General features: G+C 38.8%; 1 protein-coding gene across 2 annotated transcripts in view; it reads right to left on the reverse strand.

Annotated features, from left to right (window-relative positions):
* Positions 1-295: 295 nt before the first annotated feature.
* Positions 296-21552, reverse strand: part of LOC121519190 (vacuole membrane protein 1-like) — a 106964-nt gene continuing 85707 nt past the window's right edge. For both annotated transcript variants that reach the window (XM_041802019.1, XM_041802018.1), the window contains exons 11-12: positions 4063-4165; positions 296-3014 (exon numbers count right to left, since the gene is read on the reverse strand). In XM_041802019.1, coding sequence (XP_041657953.1) covers positions 2871-3014; positions 4063-4165 — 247 coding nt within the window. In that variant the 3' untranslated portion in view covers positions 296-2870. The remainder of the gene's footprint in view (positions 3015-4062; positions 4166-21552) is intronic.

Genomic DNA, 21552 nt, shown 5'->3' on the forward strand with positions numbered 1-21552 from the left:
CCTAAAGTATGAATAAAAGTTGAATTTGAAACATGACATGAAATGAAGGCATATTTTACAGCTCACAGTAAAAGGTTAGCTTAGTATCTGAAATGGAGATGATGTCAGTGTGAGCGAAGTAAATCAGTAATGTGATAAGCATTTGGATGTGTAATATAAGACGGAGAAATCGGAGTTGTGATGGACTTCTCCTCCTCGTCCCTCTTTCTCGGCTGACATGTGAGATTCTTCAGAGGCCTGAGGGTCAACACCGGCTCAAGACTGATCACATTAAAAAAACAGAAGGACGCAGATCCTCTTTTTAACAGACTTTATTTAAATCACATGACACAGAAAAAGCAGTGCATACATATTTAAAATGACACCTCTGTTGAGCTAGTAATACAGAGAATTGCACATCAAAATATAAACAGAATTTCTAGACAAACATGCACTCACGCATTCAGACAGGCATGCCAAAAGGGGGCTCCCTTATGGAACAGGACATCCTGAAACTGCCAAGAAAAACACTGTGGCAGCCAGCGAGCCATTCCTGTGTTATCCAATGAGTTTTGCTTTTATGACGAGTAGAAAAGCTCTAGAAAAATACGAAGAAACTAAAATAAACCTGAGGCTTTGTGGTGAAAAAAGTATCCACTGGTCAAGCTTTGTATAATCACCTCTTAGAGAAAAAAATCCCCAATAAAATGTAGCTTCCTAGAACAAAAAAGTGGACATTGAGAAACAAAAGCAAGTACTCCGAATACGAGAAGAGGGAAGTGTAAAAGGGAAGGGGAGAGCCGAGTGAGCACTATGTGTACCATACCTAGGACTCGGTGTCACAATGTGATGTGTTGCAATAAGGTGTGTGCCGTCTGGATTCTCTGGAAATTCAAGAGGACTCAGCCAACTCATACACGCACTCACACAACCATATACAGAGGAACACCACTGACATCACTACATCTGCATCTGCAAACATGAGAAGACACGGTTCCCCCCACATAAAACCACATAAAAACCCTCACGGACGTCAGCATGGAGGAAATAAACAATAGAGCCATGTCTCTGATGCTACAGGAGCGGTTTGGATAAAGGGAAGTGACATCGCAGCAGCATACACACACACCTCTAAAAATGGGAACTGATGCTAACTGAAACAATGACAGTAACAGAAAGGAGGACAAAACAGGATGCTGGTCAGATGAGAGAGCCCGAAATGTCAGACAGCCTACAGACTGTTGTCGCCTTGCAATCTTAACAGCCAACACCAGTCTGATAAGCTATCTGACAGGCCGAGAGAGTGATGAACGCATGTACAGACAACAATGAAACAACAAAAAAAGGAATCCTAATCCGACTTACCATGACAGGAGAGAAAAAAGGAGATGTAAAATGTTCTAACTAGAGCTGGTGCAGAGCGTAGGGTTCAGCCCACTCAACAGTACCCCTCTGTTTTGAATCTACTCGAGTGATTCGTCTCCTGGCTCCGTGACTGGGGCAGTGCAACGAGTTCATTCGAAGGTTCAGCTGAGGTAACGGCACAGACGCTTTTCACTGTGCTGCGCTTGAGGGTTTTTTTTCCTCTCTCTCCCTCCCTCCTGCTTGTGCCTGCTCTAGCGCCCACTGTGCTCAGTCCAGCGTAGCACAGCGGCGGTACAGAGAGGGAGAAAATAGCACATTTCTCTGGCAATTTAAGGAAAAAAAGGAGAAGATTTACGAAAGAAAGCTGACGTTATCCAAAAGAGGAGGAGTGATTATATAAATGAGGAGTTTTGCTTTAAGAGAGGCTTCTGTGATGTCAAACATTAGCTTGCTGTCCTCGTCTGGTGTAAAAAGGATAAAAAAAAAAAACCCTTGGTGGACAAGTGAAGACAAAGAAAAGCACGACACAGGCTCTCTAAGTTAAGAACAGCTACTATCTGCTAACCTTCAACTTCCAGGCAGACTCCTACTGAAGTCTATTACCGGAGCACAATCTGCTTTAATCCATAAAAGATAAAAGGGAGGAAAACAAATGTGGCAGCCATGCAGCCGACTATCTCGGTCTCTTTCTCCCAAACACAGACACGCTCACACACAAAGTCAGAGATCTGATTCAATATACGGCTGCATCTGGTAAAGTAGCCCCCAGGCTGACTCATGTACTCTCTTCCTGGAAGCAGAACAATAAGGGCAGACAAAGGGACCAGCAGGTCAATTCATGGCCGATTTATCATTTTAAACCCGAAGAAATCAGTAAGATGAGCCTTTTTTCTTCCATCACTGCACTCACAAGAAGAAGTGGTCCATGAACAACATGGGACAATCATTAACATCACTACTACAACTGACGTATGAGCTCTACAATATGTAGAAACCAGGTGGACCTGATTTAACCTTAGCTGATAAAACAACTACTTTACATCTGAAAATACTGAATAATTTATTTTCAAACCAGCAAATATAGATAATAAATAAGTGAATTAATAAATACCAACACAAATCTAAAGAAATAACACTAGCTTATTCAAATTTAGAGTCTCTACAATCACACAAGACTTAAAGGTTCATATATGATCTAAAAGTGTATCTTAAAGCCTCACCGTGGAGAATTACAGCTGGCAGCTTCTTCTCACGTGCTCACAAGCTGCTAAAAGCACCAACACAGACAACAACTTACTCACACGCACCCGAGAAAGCACCTACCTTACTGCAGAAATCACTAGCAATTGCAAAGCCCTCAAAAAAACAAAAAAGGCAAGAAAAATGTAAGTCCAAGTTCAACATAAACATGTTGCTACAGTAACAAGAAGAGAAACCAGATGGAGGCAGAAACGTAGAATGTCAAGGCATCAGCAGGAAAGAAGTCATGGGAGCCTGTGAAGTTCGCCGTGATCGCGTGCCGGCCTTCACTCCGTCTTCCCCTCGGAGTATTTCTCCTGCTGCTTGCGCTTGGCGTAACTCTGCGCCATGGAGTTGACAATGGAGCAGACAAAGAAGCATACCATGACGACCACAACCTTCTCGAAGAGCCACGACAGCCAGCTCTCCTCCTGCCAGAAGAGAACCACAGAGAGAGGAGCTCGGTCAGTACGCTGAGGGGCCACCCCCTCCTCTTTCAACCCCACACCCTTCTCTCTCTCTGCTCCTGATGCTGTAGGCTAGGTGGGGATCCAGCTCCATGTGCAGGACAGATAGAGATCAGGGGTAATAAAACACGCGGCAGCCCCCACCAACCTCCCCTCTGAACGCCCCCGCTGACCCCAGCCTGCAGCCTGCCTCCACCAAGTAAAATTGCCTTGCTTCTCTCCTGTAACTGCAGGAGGCTCAAGTTACAAGAAAAAAGGAACATTGTTCTAGAAAATGCCTTAATCTGTCCTTGTGCAACTCCTTTTTTCCTTCTCCTTCCTTGTAAGCGCATAAAAAGCAAAATCAATGAATCAGTCGGAGAAAGAGGGAGTGAGAAGCTTTGAAAGAGAGCTACAACTGGCTCTTTTTGTTCTAGACCGGGGGGTTTTGATGGATTGTCACTGGCGGAGGTGGAGGGGGGAGAAAGAGAGAGAGGCCCCCGCCCCGGTCTACAGTCAGTGTTGAGTTCAGGCGGGGCACCGAGTGCAAGTGTGTGTGTGACACATAGGGGAGTGACCACACTCACACACACACTCCCAATTGGTAAGATGGAGCATGAGTCAGCACGCCCCGCGCTACAGTAGTACAGTTCAATACAGCGGAGCCAAACCCCACACTGGCCCCTCTTTCTCCTCCCCCTCCAGCCCGCCCAGTGCAGCCCCCGAGCTACTCTGTCATTCTGGCCCTAAACAAGCCCCTGTAATCTACTGTAACACTACAGGTTAGAGTATAAAAATCTCCAACAAACATGAAATTAAGTTTGATAAGTGCTTCAAATTTAACTGAAACAGGTAGAGACTAAATGAATGTGTTCTTTAGAGGAAAATGGGTCAGAGAGAGAAATAAAAGAGGGCTTAGATAAAGAGAAGAAAGGGACTAAAAGAAAAAAGAGGAGGGAGAAGGAGAGGCAAAAGTAAGGGGGCCACATTCTTTCCTTGAATGAATAGAGGCTGTGAGGCCCCGTGTACTTACAGTCAGGATCCCCTCTCCGGTGTGAAGGTGCAGCTTGGCCTTCTGGGCCTCCAAGTACTCCCTGAAGGGCTTCTGCAGTGCCGCACCCAGCAGAGGAACAGATCTGAGAGAGAGAGAGAGAGAGAGAGAGAGGAAAAGGAGGGAAAGAGGGAGGGAAGGAAGAGGAGAAAAAGAAAGAAGGGGAGGAGGATGGGGGATGGGGGGGTTGGGGGGGGGGGCACAAATCACGTCACATCATTGTTACTCACCAGCCCAAGGGCAGCAACAAAGGGAGGCATGCTCTCCTGTGTCCTGTACAGTGTCGGTCTCTCCTGCTTCCTCTCTCCCCTCCGACGAGAGAGTGAGAGAGAAAGACGGAGAGAGCAACGAGTGCAATCCCTTCACTGCTCATCCCCACAAACACAGAGAGAAAGAGGGGGGGAAAAAAAAACAAGAACAGGCTGTGCTGTAGAAAATAAAGCTGCTTAAAAACAAACAAAGAAAAATAAATAAAAAAGAAAAAAATAAAGTTATCTGATCCTGATCTTCAGACAGCAGCCGCTGTAGTCACCCACATTCTCTCGCTCTCCTCTCTTACACACACATACTTCGCTTCCTCTCTCTTGCACACGCACACTCATCGGTGAACCCGTTCAACTCCCCTGCAGTGCCTCCTCTGCCGCTGCAGCGAGGAGAAATGAATGACTTCTCAGAACTCTCACATTTATCACAGGCGGTTCCTGTAAGAACTGGTTTCAGCCAATTAATGAGGAAGTGAGTCGTACCCAAGCTGTGTCATCACTGGCTGAGGCCTGCAGGGGGATGGCCCACGGGGGAGGCGCTTCTAGAGACAGCCCATATTAGGAAAACCCTTTACGAGATTTAGCCCCCCCCCAACGCTCCTTACACACACACACGCAAAGAAAAAGAGGAAAAAAAAAGACGCGAGAGACTGCAGAGAATGCCCTAGAATCAGTGGCCCATCCCTGGGATGGAGTTAGTGATTAATCACTAAACAAATACAAACTAAAGATCCTCACTTACTCTCCATTACATCCCTTCAACCAGTGTTTAAAAATGTCCCACCTTTGTTCACGTTTTAAAGGCATCACATCAAAGATTTAAGGGCAGGTTTGCGCGGGCACTCGTGTCACATACGGTTGGGTTTATGGCTGATAACTTTCTCCAAGGGAGGCAAAGTCATTTCCGTCCCTTCCCCACCTCCGCACACCATCACAGGAACAAATACACCTTTACAATGGTGAGAAAAAACAGGTTGTGTTAAATGATTTGAGTTTACAACAAGGAAGGCTTTTTGTAATGATTAACCAGGTAATGGATATCCTACATGTGAATGGGCATAAAGAAGACAGGAAGTCTAGCAGATGGATCATGCGTTAAATTACACAATGGGAAATGCTCAGGAGTATCAAAAATCAACCTTTTTGGGGGGGAGGGAAACAAAACCTCGTCTTTCTCCATCTCAAACTTAAAAAAAATCCTTTTCTTTATAATCAAGAAAAACTGATTCAGAAAAAAGCCAAACTGTGGAGGAAAATATGAATTTGAACAAGAAAAAGAAAGACTCAGAAGAAATTGAGTTGAAAGTAAACAGACAAGAACAAAGAGTGAGAGAAAGAGTTTTGAGAAATGGCGGGCGAATCATCTCCTACACGATGAGCAATACTGAGTCATGAGCCCGGGCAAATCCACCAACAAAGAAGCTCAAAGCTAGCAGTCTAAAACACGTTTTAATGCCTCACAGCAGGCTCGGTGTCTCTGTCTTTCCATTAAAAATCTCATGATTTTGTGCTTCTTGGGGACCTATTTTTACTTTCTTCAGAAGATGTTGTGAAATTATTGGATTTCTTCTGTAGGTGTGTTCATATTTTGACCGTGAGTACCTGTGCTGAACCTCTGTCTCTGCCTTTCAAAGAAGTTCAGATTATCATCTTTCTTTGTCTCAGAAAGATGGAGCTAAGAGATTAATTTGTCAAACTTGAGCATGCATGAAATAAATGTCCTAAATTTACACTTTGAGTTCTAAATGTTGTTTTTAATGTTTGGTAAAGTTTAGAAATCTAAAGCAGCATTTTCTGACTTCTTGAAACTTGTGAAAAGGCGAGGGAGGGAAAAACAGAACATGTGGTTCCTGACAGCCAAAAGATGTAATTTCTGAAAAAATTAAGTCTGAGTTATTCACTTAGCAGCAACAGAAAAAAAACTTTGAAAATGCTTTGTTAAAATCTGAGCTTTGAATAAGAGTAAAAGAAAACTCCTCAATTGTGCCTTTTCAGCCAAAGTCCTGCTCTGAAACTCTGTGGCCTTGAGAAACGGGGAAGAAATCAGTTTGACTTTAAGCATTTTACAGCTTGTTGGAAAAGTACAGCAAGAATCTAAAATCAAAGTAATTAGTAAATTTCTGTTTAAAGTAGGGAAATTTGTAAAAAGAAAAAAAAGTTTACTCTACTTTTGAAAATGACAATTATGTAAAAGTAGTCCCTTTACAAAGCATGAACGTAACTTTTAAGAAATATAGGCTACTGCAGTTTAATCTATCTAAAATATTATCTAAATTAAATCTATAAATCACTAAAGTATTGATGATGAGAATTAATCAAACAGATGTATCTTTAAACTGCTTTAGCAGCTAAAATAGTCATCACAAAAATGTGCATAACACCAAATGAAACTTTTGGTTTTTTGTCTTCAACTGCTTTCCCTCATCACTTAATGCAACAATAAAACATGCTGTACTTATTCACAAAAGCATATGCTGTCTTTTAAATAACGTATTCTTTCTGTATTTTGTATTAAAATTCTCCTTTTTGTTGGTGTGTATCTGAGAACATAAAGGAAAAACAACTTTGTCAAGTATGAAAAAAATGCAGTTAATCTGATCAGATCAATGAAACGGGGCTCTACTGGGTTTTTCCATCTTGAGAAAAAAAGAAAGATAGTAAAAAGACTAACAATAATAATAATAATAAAAACTCTTAAACTGTAGGTGGTTTTACAACCATAAAAGGCTGCCTGTGTGGATCCTATCAAACTTTATAACAGTTGTTCTCTAATTAAATTACTTCCAGAAGGTTGTGAGAAGCTGTAGGAGCTGAACTTGAATGGGTTATAAAATTAATTTCTCTTTCATATATGTTCATACTATTACAGCTATAATTGCTTTTTATATACATGGACATAATCTGAGTCATAAGCCGTGTGTGATGAATTATTTCTTTAACAATAAAATGTAAAACCATGCAAGCTGCTATCAAGAGCGTGATGGAAAGTCATTTCAGATTTTCCACCAAATTCTTTAAATAAGACTTTTTTTCAAACCATGAATATTTGCTGCATAAAGTAATTCTAGAAGATCTATTATCTTTTAAATAGACACCTGTAGTTATGTATTAATTAGTTTAAAGAATTTAAACTGATGGTTCATACATGAATAAAACTTAAACGAAGATTAATAAGAGAAAAAAAAAACGTGTGATGCTTGAACGTATGTCTGTGTGTGACGTGTGAAGCAGAGCTCATCAGCTAAAAATGCAGATATTAAAAAGACAGGACTCTGTTAGATTTAAGACAAAATAAAAGAGAGAGAGAAAAAAACAAAGTGTAGTTTTCTTACAAGCCTAAAGCCTCTGCCAGCAGATCAGTTGTACTGATTGTACCTTGAAAAGCAAATTACAGCTTCACTGAAAATCATAAATCATTTGATCAATATTTCTGATATTCAACAGTTTTTATAAAACACACTAGAGAAACCAAAGCAGCTCTACCATCTTATGACGCCATCATCATCTTATTTGTCCAGCTCACTCTCAGTGCGGTCATACAGTAAAAACATGCAACATAACCACGTGAACCAGACAAAACTGTTTGACATTCTATATCAGTGTGTTTAAGTATAAATCAACAGAGCTGCCCGTTGGTGGAATTTATCATTAGAGCCAATTTGAGAAGAATTCATCAAACAAATGAGGAGCAAACTTCAACAAGTGGTCAGCTACTCTCTCTAACTCTCTCTCTCTCACACACTCAGAAACCTAAAAGAGAGACATGAAGGACACATTCTTGATTTCTTTATATAAAAACTTAAAATTCAAAAACAATCAAGATAAATTAATTCTGCATTGAAGAAAATGGGTTGTTACAGATAGCTCTCTTGTCACCTGTCACCTGTTGGCTGCTAAAGAAACAAAAAGATTTAAAAAAAGGATGCATGCTATTGGATTTTTGCAGATATGCTGATATTTCCAAACTCCTTTAAGCTGATACCAAAATCAATATGATACATACATGTAATTCAAACCTAAAACTCAATCCTTAAAACACAATTTGAGGTTTAAGGATGAACAAAGAAAAAGACTTCAGCTGACGTAACGTACGACAAAGTTATTCATACTTAAGGACAGTAACTACAGATAGATACAGATACAGATCAGCTGATATTCACAGTCAATCTATCAGTTGTAAATATCACCAGAAATTCATATCTTCCTAAAACAATAACTAATATTTCCAGCTTACATCTGCTGATACTAATATCAAGCCCATAGTATCATGCACCCCTAAAAAAGTGATGTAAAAAAGGAAATCCTTTCAACTACAGGCGACAAAAATCTTAAGGACAATCACCCACAATTGTGTCGACAAGGAAGGATGGATAGTATTTTATTTGCTTTTTCTGTAAAAGTACTTTATAAACTTTGTCTTAAAAGTGCCATCATTAAGTTATTATCTACATTATTATTCCTAATTACACATACATTGCTTTTTAAGGATTGATTGCTGTATTCTGCACCATCCTTTGCTCCCAACTTGTAATATTTCTAACTAGCTCCATTATGTAACTGCAATTAAGAACCAAGAGCAGCACATCTGGTTTGATTAGGGATAGAAATCTAAATTGTTGTAAGAAACAATAGTTTCATTTTTAAATGTACAGCACAGACCAGGGTCAGAAATCGTTTTTTTGGAAAGAGTACTTTGATCAATAATGAGGAAAGAGACGAGGGGGGAGACAACAGAGGAGATATGGGGGAAAACCCCCTCATTTCTGGACTTCCTGCTGCTTGATTTTACTGTAAAGAGTTAATCTGAGAGCGCCATCTCAGCCTCTCATTTTTTAATGATCTATCATTTCCTGCTGCTGTTCATCGAGTGTAGAGAGAGTTTAGGCATCCTGTGAAAATTTATTCCCACAAGGCAATGAGTCAGGGGCGACTGTTGACCTGTGTGCCCGTTCTTCTGTCTTCAGCACCCTAAATGCTCCAAAACCATAATATTTCGTTCTTTATGCTGATAAAATGATCAAATCAGAGCACACACGCAGGCACACTCACACCAGTGCCCTGACGCCACAGGCAGCGCAGTGATAGAGAACAAGGGCTCACATGACAGCCAAACCCTGGCCAGGTCCAACTGGTTACAACATCATCACAACAACTGCTTAGGCAATCACCAGTGTTACCCAACGCTCCGCAGGGCCACAGTTCACACCTAACACAACAGCACTGCTAGGCGCACACTGTGTTTAGGCAGCGCTCTGACCTGAGGGACTGAGACTGTGACCTCTGCATGGCGTCCCTGCAAAACATCCAATCACATCCCTTTATCAGCATAATATATTAGTACTGATGGGATCTTAATAACTGCTGGAATCATGAGATAATGGAATTATGGGAGGAGAAGGGTGTCCCAATTTTTGTAAGGAAAATTTTGACTCACGTGTAAATGTTGTAAGGTAATATCTCTGTGTGTCTATTCCTCCTCCAGTTCAACTAGGCTTTTTCCCAATGACTTCACCACTAAAGTATGGAGCCCACTCCTGGACGGAGATCCCCTTTTGCCCGGCATGTTTATCACATCCCTGCTCTACAGCCATCCATGTGTCAGCCAGCACACATGCACATTCACACTCAAATATACATACACAAGCTCGGACACATGCTATCCTCTTGGGAGCACACAGTGCTGCCAGGAAATCAGGGGGCACCAATTATAGCAGTCTATTATTCCTCTCACTTCCCAGACAGCCACATAAAACAGCCCGCCAATCCCATGATATGACCCCCCCCCCCCTCCACCTAAGCTTCAGGTCGACATGCCCACACAGACCTTCTGATCGGTGTGTGGAGTTGCTGGGTCAGTGGGTAACCAGGCCTGGACCTGTCCAGTGGTGAGAAAGAGTTGTTCAGTGAGTCAGATGTGACCCGAGACACATCCAGACGAGTCAGACTGCTGTTGTAGAGACAGAGAAGCTGGAAATAGATGGAGGAGAAGAGCTGGGGGCAACCGCTATATTCACACAGTGCCTTTTTACCTCTGATGTCACACTACGTGTTGTAACATTGTCGCACTATTATGATCAGTGCTGGAAAATAAAATAAGACAGGGAATTTGACAGACTACGCTATAATTTCTAATCGTAGAATTGTTAACAGCACCAGAAAAAAGACGATGAATAATATAAATCTGAATGGCCTTTGGGCTATATTTCAGCTTATATCAACATTTAAAGCTCCTGTTTGAGCAGCTCATTAGCATACAACCACTTCTAGACAACATTACAACTTGAGGTTTTGACATCATATGGCATAAGAGGTCCACTGGGTTTTACTTTATGGCTTAAATTAGTGCAAGCCAAAATAAGAATAAAGGAACTTTGCTGTAAATCTTCTGTCTGTAAGTTAAATTGAAATATAAAAACTACAGGAAGTTACTTCACATAAATGCAGTCAGTTCAGTAGTCTTCTGTAGACCAGATACAGGAAACAATGGTTTAAATCTAATAATCATAATTTGATTATTTTGAACTTTAAGTAGATATTTGTCTTGGACTGAGACTACAGAAAATGAGAGCAGCAATGCAATTTCTCATACAGTGATAATGATATGAAATAAACCAATATTAAACTGTCAGACTTAGCTCTAAACGTAACTGTTCCTGACATGTTTCTCATGACTCCAAAACATCCTTTTTATCACTATATTTTAAACATTTACTTAAAGGGTACCTGATTAATTGAAGTTCATCTGACTGTAAGGAAATTTTGAGAAAGCATCAAATATGGACATGAGGAATGAGAAAGCATTGCTTCTTATTCACTGTGATAAATTCTGATTGTGATATCTTTATTATGAAAGCTCAGGATGTAATAACAATAAAATTGTAAGCTTTAACCTGAATAAAACTTGCAAAGTTTCCATTTCAGTGTCAAGTAACAGCCAGAGTGTGTCTCCATAATTCTGAACAAAATAAATACCTAGATTCGATCAACAATGAAATCACAATCATCAATCTGGATTTTCTATTACTTTTTAGGGCATTGTTGTTTTGTTCAAGATTTCATTTTAATTCATTTTTGTCTCATAATCTAAACTCAGAACCTCATAAGGACAAGTCAAAACAGAATTTAAGAATTTTTAGCAAATCTATCAAAAATAAAAAACTGAAATATCACACTGACATAAGTATTCAGACCCTTTGCAATGACACTCAAAACATAGTTCAGGTTCCTCCAATTTCTCTGAATCTTTGCTGAGATGTTTATACACCTTGATTGGAATCCACCTGTGGTAACTTAAACTGATTGGATATGGTATGGAAAGCCAAACACAACTCTATAGGAGTCCCCAAAGCTGACAGTGCATATCAGAGCAAAAACCAAGCCAGGAGGTCAAAGGAACTACCTGCAGAGCTCAGAGACAGGATTGTTGCAAGGCACAGATCTTGCGAAGGCTAAAAACAATTTTCTGCTACACCAAAGATCCCCAAGAACACAGTAGCTTCTATAATTCTCAAATGAAAGAAGTTTGGCACAACCATGATTGTTCCAAGAGCTGGTTGCCCAGACAATCTAAGCAATGAGGGGAAAGTACCTTAGTAAGGGAGGTGACCAAGAGCATTATGGTCACTCTGACTGAGCTCCAGAGATCCTGTGTGAGATGGGACAAAGTCCCAGAAGGACAATCATAACTGCAACCCTCCACTGATCTGGGCTTTATGGCAGAGAGTTTAGACAGAGGCTTCTCCACAGTAAACACATGAAAGCCCATTTGGTTTTAATGTGGAGTTTTTTGAAGAAAAAGAAGAAGAAAAAAACCCTGAACACCTGAAGGGTGTCTGAATACTTTCTGAACACACAGTTTGTAAGAAGTGAATGTAATAAAAGAAAGAAACAAGTCACGGTTCAGTATCAAACTACTCTTTGAATTTATTTATTAAATGGCACTTTACATTTAAGATTAGTAAGACACTTTTTGGAATGTATTTTAATGAAAATAATTGCCATCAATTATGTTTCTCTGATTGTGGAAAGGCCAAATTCATGATCATGATTATTATTTAAATAACTGTGCAGCCCTGAGTCATAGTGCTATCAGAGTTGATTGAATAAAAACAACAGATTTGGCTGTGTGTCCCACCTCATTTTTCACTTTCTGTGATGCAGAAGCTTGTCACTCAGGAACAAGTAAATTGTAATGGCTTGTTAGAGTCACATCATTTTAATACATTTTTGACCCTGAACACAGCAGTAAAATTGTCCCCTTTGTGCCTTTGGTTGTATCTCCATCTATCTTGTCATTTTCTGCTAAAGGGAATGGCCTAAGTATAGAATCTATGATGCTGTATTGTAAAGTGGAACATCTAACATCTCAGTGAATCACGACATTAACATCATATCTCACCCAGTTCGAATGAACACCTACTGAGCTGAGTGTAACCCCACCTGGTGAATTTCTTCTGTATAAGCCCCACATGGGAAATGATGAATGGAGCAGGTCAGGAAACCCCCCAAGACACAAAAAGAACTAAATGAACACATTAAAGCATCTTTGATGAATTTGTAGGGCAGAAATACACTAACGACATCACAAGGTGGAAAATTAATTGCATTTGGAACAAATGAGAACATGAGACTGAAGCTTAACTGCTTTATATAGTTATGTCACAACTCTGACAGCAGGTTGGCCTTTAAGCACAGTTGTCTATATTAGGGGACTTTTCGGTGTGGGTCTATATGGAAACTGAGGGGATAATCTATAGTGAGACATACATCCACAAGGGTAACGTAACTATGAAAGACCACAACATGCTAGACAACATGCTATATGTTCTAGAGTGACTGTTGAAAAGGGGTAAGGGTAAAATGACAGTAAGCTGTTCGAACAGCAACTTGAAATCCCCCATGTAACAGGTTGGATTGTTCAAACCTTTAAATCCTGTGAGTCTGACCAAATCTGCAGAGAAGTTAAGTATGACACGTGTGTGAAATTTAAAACAAGATTTTATGACAGTGGTGTGTCTCCTTGATAGTGCTAAATGATGCTGGGGGAAATGGGACATAGGGATGTTTTCTCTCTCTGTGATGAATTGAAGGTTTTCAAAATAAATGCAGTGGTTAGGTTTCTATTGGCTTAAAAACTGTCAATAACAGTGTAAATCTTACAATGATTAAGCAGTTATGCTTAAAAATGTACTGAGCATCACTTTTTTTCTCACAAGTTGATTCTTGTATAAAAAGTCCAAAGTGAAACTGCTGTGATTATGATGTGAAGTGTGACAAATAAACTATTCACCAAAATATCTGTATTAGTTCTCGCTCTCAAAAATAAATAGCACATTCTTTACCAATAATTTTCAACATTTACTCTGAGGTTAGTTAATTGTCTGAGGGTCATCTGACTGCAAAAAATTAATGTAAGCACATGTAAATCCTCGTCAGCTACAGATAGACAATACTTGGGCAGGCCACGCAGATATACTGAAAACCACCCAAGTATATTTTCTGACCTTTTTCTTTCTTTATACAGTAACAGACTTTGCAGTGTGTTTATTCCCAATGACTTCACTACTAAAGCATGGAGCTCACTTTAAGACAGTGATGTGTAAGGCTCATATTGTCATAACAAAATTGGGATTTAAAGTGCATTCTTACTCTCTGGTAATTGCTTGAGTAACAGATTGGGACTGACTTGAACTTCATCCTGCACGATAAAAAACAATGTAAACAAGACCTCAAAATGATAAGCTGAACATTTTATTGGATAATGAATTAGCAAGGAAAAAAGAACTGAAATTATATTTACTTTGAATCAAATATGGTCTCTGCAGCTTCACAAGTAACAGATTTAAAAAGAATGTATGCTTAAAGACAAGCCATAAGGTTGATAAAATCTGAGAGAAGCAAAATGTGATTTAAGTTGAACAGTAGAGCCAGCTTTAATTGCTTTAAAATGAAAACACAGCAAATACAGACCCAGTTATTTATGCACGCTTTGATGTTTTTGAAGTTTCATATCTTAGGGCAGCAGACTCAAGCATCAGAAACTGCAGTCAGAAACATACAGTCCAGACAAAAATATATCTTCTTGAGTTAGATTTCAAAGACAAGTATAGACACACTGTAAGACCAAACAGTTGAAGGCTGTTAAGAAATGAGTTGTGTTAGCTAAAAAATTCTTAACAGCTACAGTGCTTAACAAATTTATTATACCACCTGTCATATTTGTCTCAGAGACCATCCAGCATCATGAGGTGCTTTAATGCGCAATTTGAGAAGTCAGAAATTATTCAAGCATAACATTCAACCTCTAAAACAAATTTTTCTGTGCAGGAATGCAAGTAAATAACTATAATTTGACATATTAATCAAGAAATAATAATGTGCTTTACTATTTTTTCAGTTTTTTTGTAAATCAGTAAATTTGAAAATTCATTGATAATAACAATTATATTTTAGCATTAAAAATATCATTTGGGTTAAAGAGCTTCTACATATTGGTGTATTAACCATTGCAGAAACATTAAAAAAATGATTTTGGTAATTACCAATGCTGTTAATTTAGGGCAGCTGTGGCATAAACCTTACTTTGGGTGGTGGTCTAATAAATATGTTAAGCACTGTATGTCAGCTCTGTTTTATGTGTTGATAGAATACATTTGAGTTTTAAGTAAACAGTATTTAACCCTTTATGTATTTCTTGTTTCACACACTTTTGCACCATGTGTGAATTTACTGATTCAGTTAGAGATGTCTGCCCTGTAGGGAACAACCTTTAAATACAATGAATGGTATACTGAACATGATGGAGGAGGACTTTCTGGTGCAGTATGCACTTTTCAGTTATTGTCACTTGTAGACTGTAAGATTGAAATGTTGAAGGTTGTTAAAAACTTAAAAATCCAACAGCCATTTTAGCTAGATTTGTCTGAGTTGATAGAACAGAATTTTAGTCTTAAGTATACAGTACTTTGTCACTGTTGTTTTTTTTTTTTCTTTGTATTCAAATTATTTGTCAGTCATCCCTTAAACTGCATGCTTTTCCCAGAATGCCTTTGGGCATTAGAAACTTTTTCACCATGAGGGAAGTTACTAACTCTGCTAGAGAAGTCCCAACCCAAGTCCCAAGTCCTAACCCTGTAGGGACCAACTTCAAAATACAATGAATGGTATAAAGAAAAAGATAGAAGAGGAATTCCTCATTAGGTGTGCACCTTTCAATCACTGCCATTTAAGTTGGCTTACCTTGAGTAGCACACATTTTCAAGATTAAATTATGCAAAAGAAGTAGGAAACACTGCAATGGATGAAGAACATGAAGCTTTCTGAAAAGTACTTAAACGTATTATTTTGAGTAGGAATTGAGCATAATTTTAAAGTGTAGGAAAGTTTCAACAGTATAGTTAAACTCAAAATCTTAAGTTCACCTAGCATAAATGTACTAGTCAAATTGAATCAAAACAGCTAAAAATGGCTAAATACCTGCTATTAAACAAATACTTTTTTTCAGTGAGCATTACTTAAGTTTTTTAAGTAATCAGTTATCTCTCATATTTCGAGTTCTATTGACTCATCAAAGATTGCAGTGTGAATTGCACATTTTAACTTGAATCTACTCAAAAAACTATTTCATCTCTGAAAAAATATGACATAATCAGTTTCCACAAAAATTTTGAGTATTTTCAACTCTTCGGTTACACAGTGTAGTCATGAGTTGGCCTCCCTTGACTGGCATAAATGTTCAAGATGAAAGTCTTTGATGGAAATAAGGGAGAATTGAAGTGGATGACGCACATGTACCTTTATGAAAAATGCTTTAACATTTTGTCTTGGGTTGGATTTAAACAGAATTTATAAGTGTGGGAAAGTTCCCATAACGTAGTTTAACTTAAGTTAACCTGGCATACATGTACAAGTAAAATTGAGTTGATGTAACTTAAAATTGCTTGGTATTTGCTATAAACAAATACTGTTTTTTTTCAGTTACTTACATTTTTTACGTAATCAATTAGGGTTGAAACAATTCCTCGAATAACTTCAGTGATTTGATTCAAAAAATTCTCCTTGAGGCTTCGCTTAAATCAGTCCTGTATCCATATACGCTCATGCTGTAAGCTTTGACATTGCTGTGTTTCACACGGACGCCTATTTGTGCGGCACAATGCACTTGTTTTCATGTTACTATAACATAACATGCATGATGCTCAGTGTGAGAATCACAAGAGAGATGTTGATGCAGTGAAGTTTACAGGCACTCGTCCTTTTACGCATCCACTGCCTGAGGCTTCATGGCAAATATGGCACTATGCCTGCACCGGTGAACCTACGCAGATCTCAGAGTTTACGTGCTGCCTACATGACTCACTGGTCTGAGAGAGTGCTCAGTTTGTGTCTGCAGACTTCAGGGAATTTCATAAACTTCTCTGATTGACCTGATGGTTTCACAATGCGCAGTCAGGATTCACCATTCAAGTCCTGTTTTGGTGCTTTCCCTCCCTCTCACTCTCTTCAGCATGCACACATTATACATTTCGTGTATACATTATCACTACTGGTTAATAGTTATGACTACTTATGGTGAGGTTTAATTTAAAGCCCTTCTCGGGTTTCCTTATCTCACCAGCACAATCTTACATGTGTACTTTCCTTGTGAAATATGTGCACGAACTATTAATTATTCCTTTTTTGTGCAAATGCAAATAAATAATAAAATAAATAAATGTAATTATAAATTATTTCAAATTCAGCACACTGACGTCTTGATTACAGCGTATTTTTCAAAAAGTTTCAGCATTCCGAATAATTTGATAACTGACACCAATTAAATACAAACACATATTGCCACAGACAGTGACAGAGACTAAATAGGTTATAGTTCATCATCATACAGTCAGGATTAAACAGGTCATAGAAGCAGCTTTATCCCATAAAATGTATTCTCCATGTCAGTGGATGGTCTTAAAATGTAATATTTTTATGGTGGATGAACTCACAAACATAAATGTGCAAAAATTAAAAGTGAATACCATTTGAAAATAGACCATGTCCCTGTAATGTAAAGGTTCACCTTTCAGACATCATCAGACCGCTGTGTGAATGATGAAACTCTACTCCTGCTATAATGTTAAATATTACATTCATGCATAAAGTAGAGGATGTTAAAATGATGAAGTGTCCCTTTACTTTAATGAAAAATTAGAAAATAAAATCTACTACAATAGAAGAAATGAACTGTTGGCACCAAAAATTTCCTGGGAGAGGATCCCTAAAACCCCAAATATGGCATAATCTAATGTAATCATATAACTCCCTTTCCTTGTAACTTTAAGAAATGTAAATTGCCATCAGAACTTCAATGTGCTTTGTAAAATACATTTTCTTTAGAGAACCTGTTAATACAAATTTTTTAATATAGAAGTAGTTCATTTAAGGGACCCAGCTACTTTTCTCATTTGTCTAGTACTACTTGTCTTGAAAAAAGCAAAAGTATCCTTTTTTTTTAAAGCAATATTTCTTAATAGAATACTTGATTAATCGACAGAAGAATCAACAGAGTACTCGACCCTGACCCCCCCCCCCCCCCCAATAAAAGATAAAGAATCGATTACTGCAGCCCTATAATCAATACTCATCTGGGATTACTCAAGTATTTCTACAAATTGAATATTTTCAACTTGTTTGCCTTTACAGTGCAGTAATGAAGTAACTAGGAGCATGGAAAATTGCAACCTTCAAGTAAGGGATGCAAAGTGGAACAACCAGTTCTCTCAATAATGTGTCTAATGTATTTACTAACTGAACTCTCATTATTTCCGGTTATAACATTTTACAATAACCTTAAATTAAAGCAACCAAGAAATGTAATTTAAAGTTCAATGTACTTGTAAATGGATTACATCTACAAGCTATGCTTGGTATGTTAAATATATGTCCATCTGTTTCTATTGTAACCTGACACGCCAGATGGATTTGTTTCACACATCCATCTGGGAAATCTTCAACAGGAAACATCTGAGAAAAAGCAGAGGCTTTGAAAAAAACTTGGAGTGTGATTGGATTAACATTCTGTCTGTCACATCTCTACGGGCCAATAAAAGCAACAAAACACGTGATGTAGCAGCTATCGAGCTGCGCGTGCACAGCTACGTGGAAAAACACGGAACATAGCGACTACAGACATATAAGTGCTCGACTTTTGTCGTTTTTGAAAAAAAAAAAAAAAAACACTGCTGTTCTTTGTTTTTCTTTTAACGAAGAATTGTTGTCAAGTTATGATAAAACTTATGCTTTAGCAGCGTGCACGCTAAGCTCTTCCGCCATAATTGTACCCCCTCTTGCTGCTGCTTGTTTACGTCATGACTCTGCCGTGCCTGAAAGTACTGCCCCTCGTCACTGATTGGTCCTGTCACTTTCTAACTGGGCCCAAACGGTTCAGACGGGAGCTTTGCAAGATGGATTTGCCAGTGAAAAACAAGGAAATGGGTGTATCCATCTGCTTTGCAAGGTTATTTCTATTGTGTTTTTCTTTAACTGAAAGCTCCACATTTTACTTGTTCCTAATAATTAAGTCCTAAACTTTAGTTATAGCTTCAAACTCTCAGGCAGCAGCCTAGCCTAATGTCTACAAATGAATTCTTCATTACAACTGAAAAGATCAATTTCATATGAGTTCAGTATCATAACTCTTAGTTTTGCATGTAGCCTTATGTCGGAGCTAACATGCAGCAGACTTACAAGCATGTGAGTGGAGACAAGTGAAATCTTCTGGTGTCTGTGTATAATATCTGGAAATGTTTGAATATCTGAGAAGAAACAGAAATCTAGAGAAAGAAATAAATGCATGAATTATTTTCTAATTACACTGTTGTATTGTGTGAATGTGATTTAAGATCCCAGAGTCTAGTCCAAAGATTTGCAAAGTAATAAAATGTGTTCACAGTGTTGATTCGTTGAGGTTTGACAAAATAAAGTAATAAGCGAATGATTTATGTGTCTGGGATAAAACAAATAAAGCCTCCTCATAATTAAGATTTATGGTTGCCCTCGTTTCCAGGCCTTACATGGATTATCCACAACTGGACAGAATTGAGCATGTTTATGGGAGGAATTATCACAAAGGACCCTCCTTGCTATTTTTGCTCCCTCTCCATAACGTATTTTGTTTTGGGCTGATGACCAGGGGACTATATGTGGGTTTTGACTGAGGTGTGGTGGAGGCAGGGTGGGGAGGGCGAGGGGTCCGGACGGCTGCCTGTCTAGCCTCTGAGTCAGGGCCTGTCTGGGATGACTCCTCTCAGAGAACACAGATGGACACACAGACTCATGACAACTGGTGAAATTACAGCACACATTACAATATTCATGGGATTTACAAAACAATACCCCTCAGTGGATGCTGCTGATTCAGAGCCCGAGGTCGGCTTGTGTTCCTCTGATGAATGAGCTGATGTTAAAATGACTCAATGGCATACTGTTTCCTAAAACAACATGCAAGCTGCTTGCCATCCTAGTGAATTAGTAAGCTCATAGCCTGGACTTGTGCATTCTGTAGGATTTGATGAGCGAGCAGGAGTACAGAGAGACTCAGCACCAAAACAAATGAATCAGAGATGAATAACCCTTAAAGTCCTGGGACATACACAATGCCCAAGAGGCACATAATATGACACCAGACCTGGATCACACATCTGACCTCTCCCTCTCTTTGTGTCTTTGTCTCTCTCACACTTACTCATCTTAGCTTCAGTTACATTCACATCTTTGTGCACCCCTTCTAAATCCCTCAGTGTGCCATTAGGCTCAGAAAAGGCCTATAGTACACGGTCTTAACAATAAGTCTACTTGAGCGATTGAATATTATTGTAAATGGCTGCAGTGGGACCTTTTGGCTCAGAGTCAAACCTCTCTTACAGCCTCTGTATTTCTGTCAGAACTTGAGGGCCAAGTTAATCAGAAAAGAAGTGGGGGGAGATGAGAAAATAGACGCCCCGCCGAGCCTCGCATTAAACTTAACGATGCTGTATAAAAAGGGAGTCGGCCGCGACCTGCTGCTCCATCCTTCACTCCCACTGTCTTAGCATGTTTCCCTCAGATGCCGTCACCCTGAGTGAGGCGTCGGACTGTGTTTGGATTTGGAGGAGAGAAGGGCAGGCAGTGGAAGGACTGATCAATGCCATCTTTGTCAGGGTGCTTCTCAGGTGACCAGAGCACCGGATGACTAACAGGATCGAAAAACACTCCCCTATTACAGATTGGGTTAATGGGAAGACTTTACTCACACAGAGTTATTTATAGGATGTACCATGTCATTGAAGTATAAATTGTTATAAAGTGACATTTTGGATTTTCTTTCATCAGTTTATCAGTATTCTTCATGCAAGATGTGTAATATTCAGAAACTCTTTCATCTGAAGTAGAAGAGAGAAATAAACATGGAGTGCCCCGTAGGAGTTGTTTTGGGGTCCACTGTATTTTTGCATTTTTCTTGTTTTTTAAAACTACTTCAACTCTAATTTTAATGTTACAACCACTGCAACATAAGAAACAATTATGTGATATAGACTGAAGTATATGTTGGTAGATAAAGAATTAAAGGACATTTAATGAAAATACAAGAAAAATGGGTAAAATGGTTCCAAAACATAAAATGGAGAACAAGCTGAAATATTTATTACAAGTTGCTAAAATAATACATGTAACCACAGGAAATACAGAGAATAAACTAAGAGGTAGAGCTGCATATTATTTGATTTTTTCGAATATCCAATATTTACAAAATAATTTTAGCCAACACTGATATCGATATTCAATCTTGTTCAGATCTAAAGAGTCAGTCCTTAAACACACAATGTTAAAATTGAGGATGGCCAAATTAACAAATTTCGGTCCTTAAAACACACTTTAAAGTGAGAGGAATGATGATGAATAAAGAACAATACTTCAGCTGACATGGGTATGTTGGCTAAGCCTAAAAAGCCACTAACTGTTTGTTTGTATGGCTAATATTTACAGCTACTGATATTATGCCAATAATATTGTGCATCCCTACTAAAACAACATACAAATCTTAAGAGATTTCTGAAAGGACAATTTGTCAGGGCAGACAATTTGATGATTGTTGTAATTTTCAAATCTAATGAATGTCTACAAATACTTTGTCACTTTAGTGGCCAGGCACACAACAGGGCACAGTCACATTCATACCTACAGGCAATTT

This window comes from Cheilinus undulatus, linkage group 12 (assembly GCF_018320785.1).
Source record: "Cheilinus undulatus linkage group 12, ASM1832078v1, whole genome shotgun sequence".
Lineage (NCBI taxonomy): Eukaryota > Metazoa > Chordata > Actinopteri > Labriformes > Labridae > Cheilinus > Cheilinus undulatus.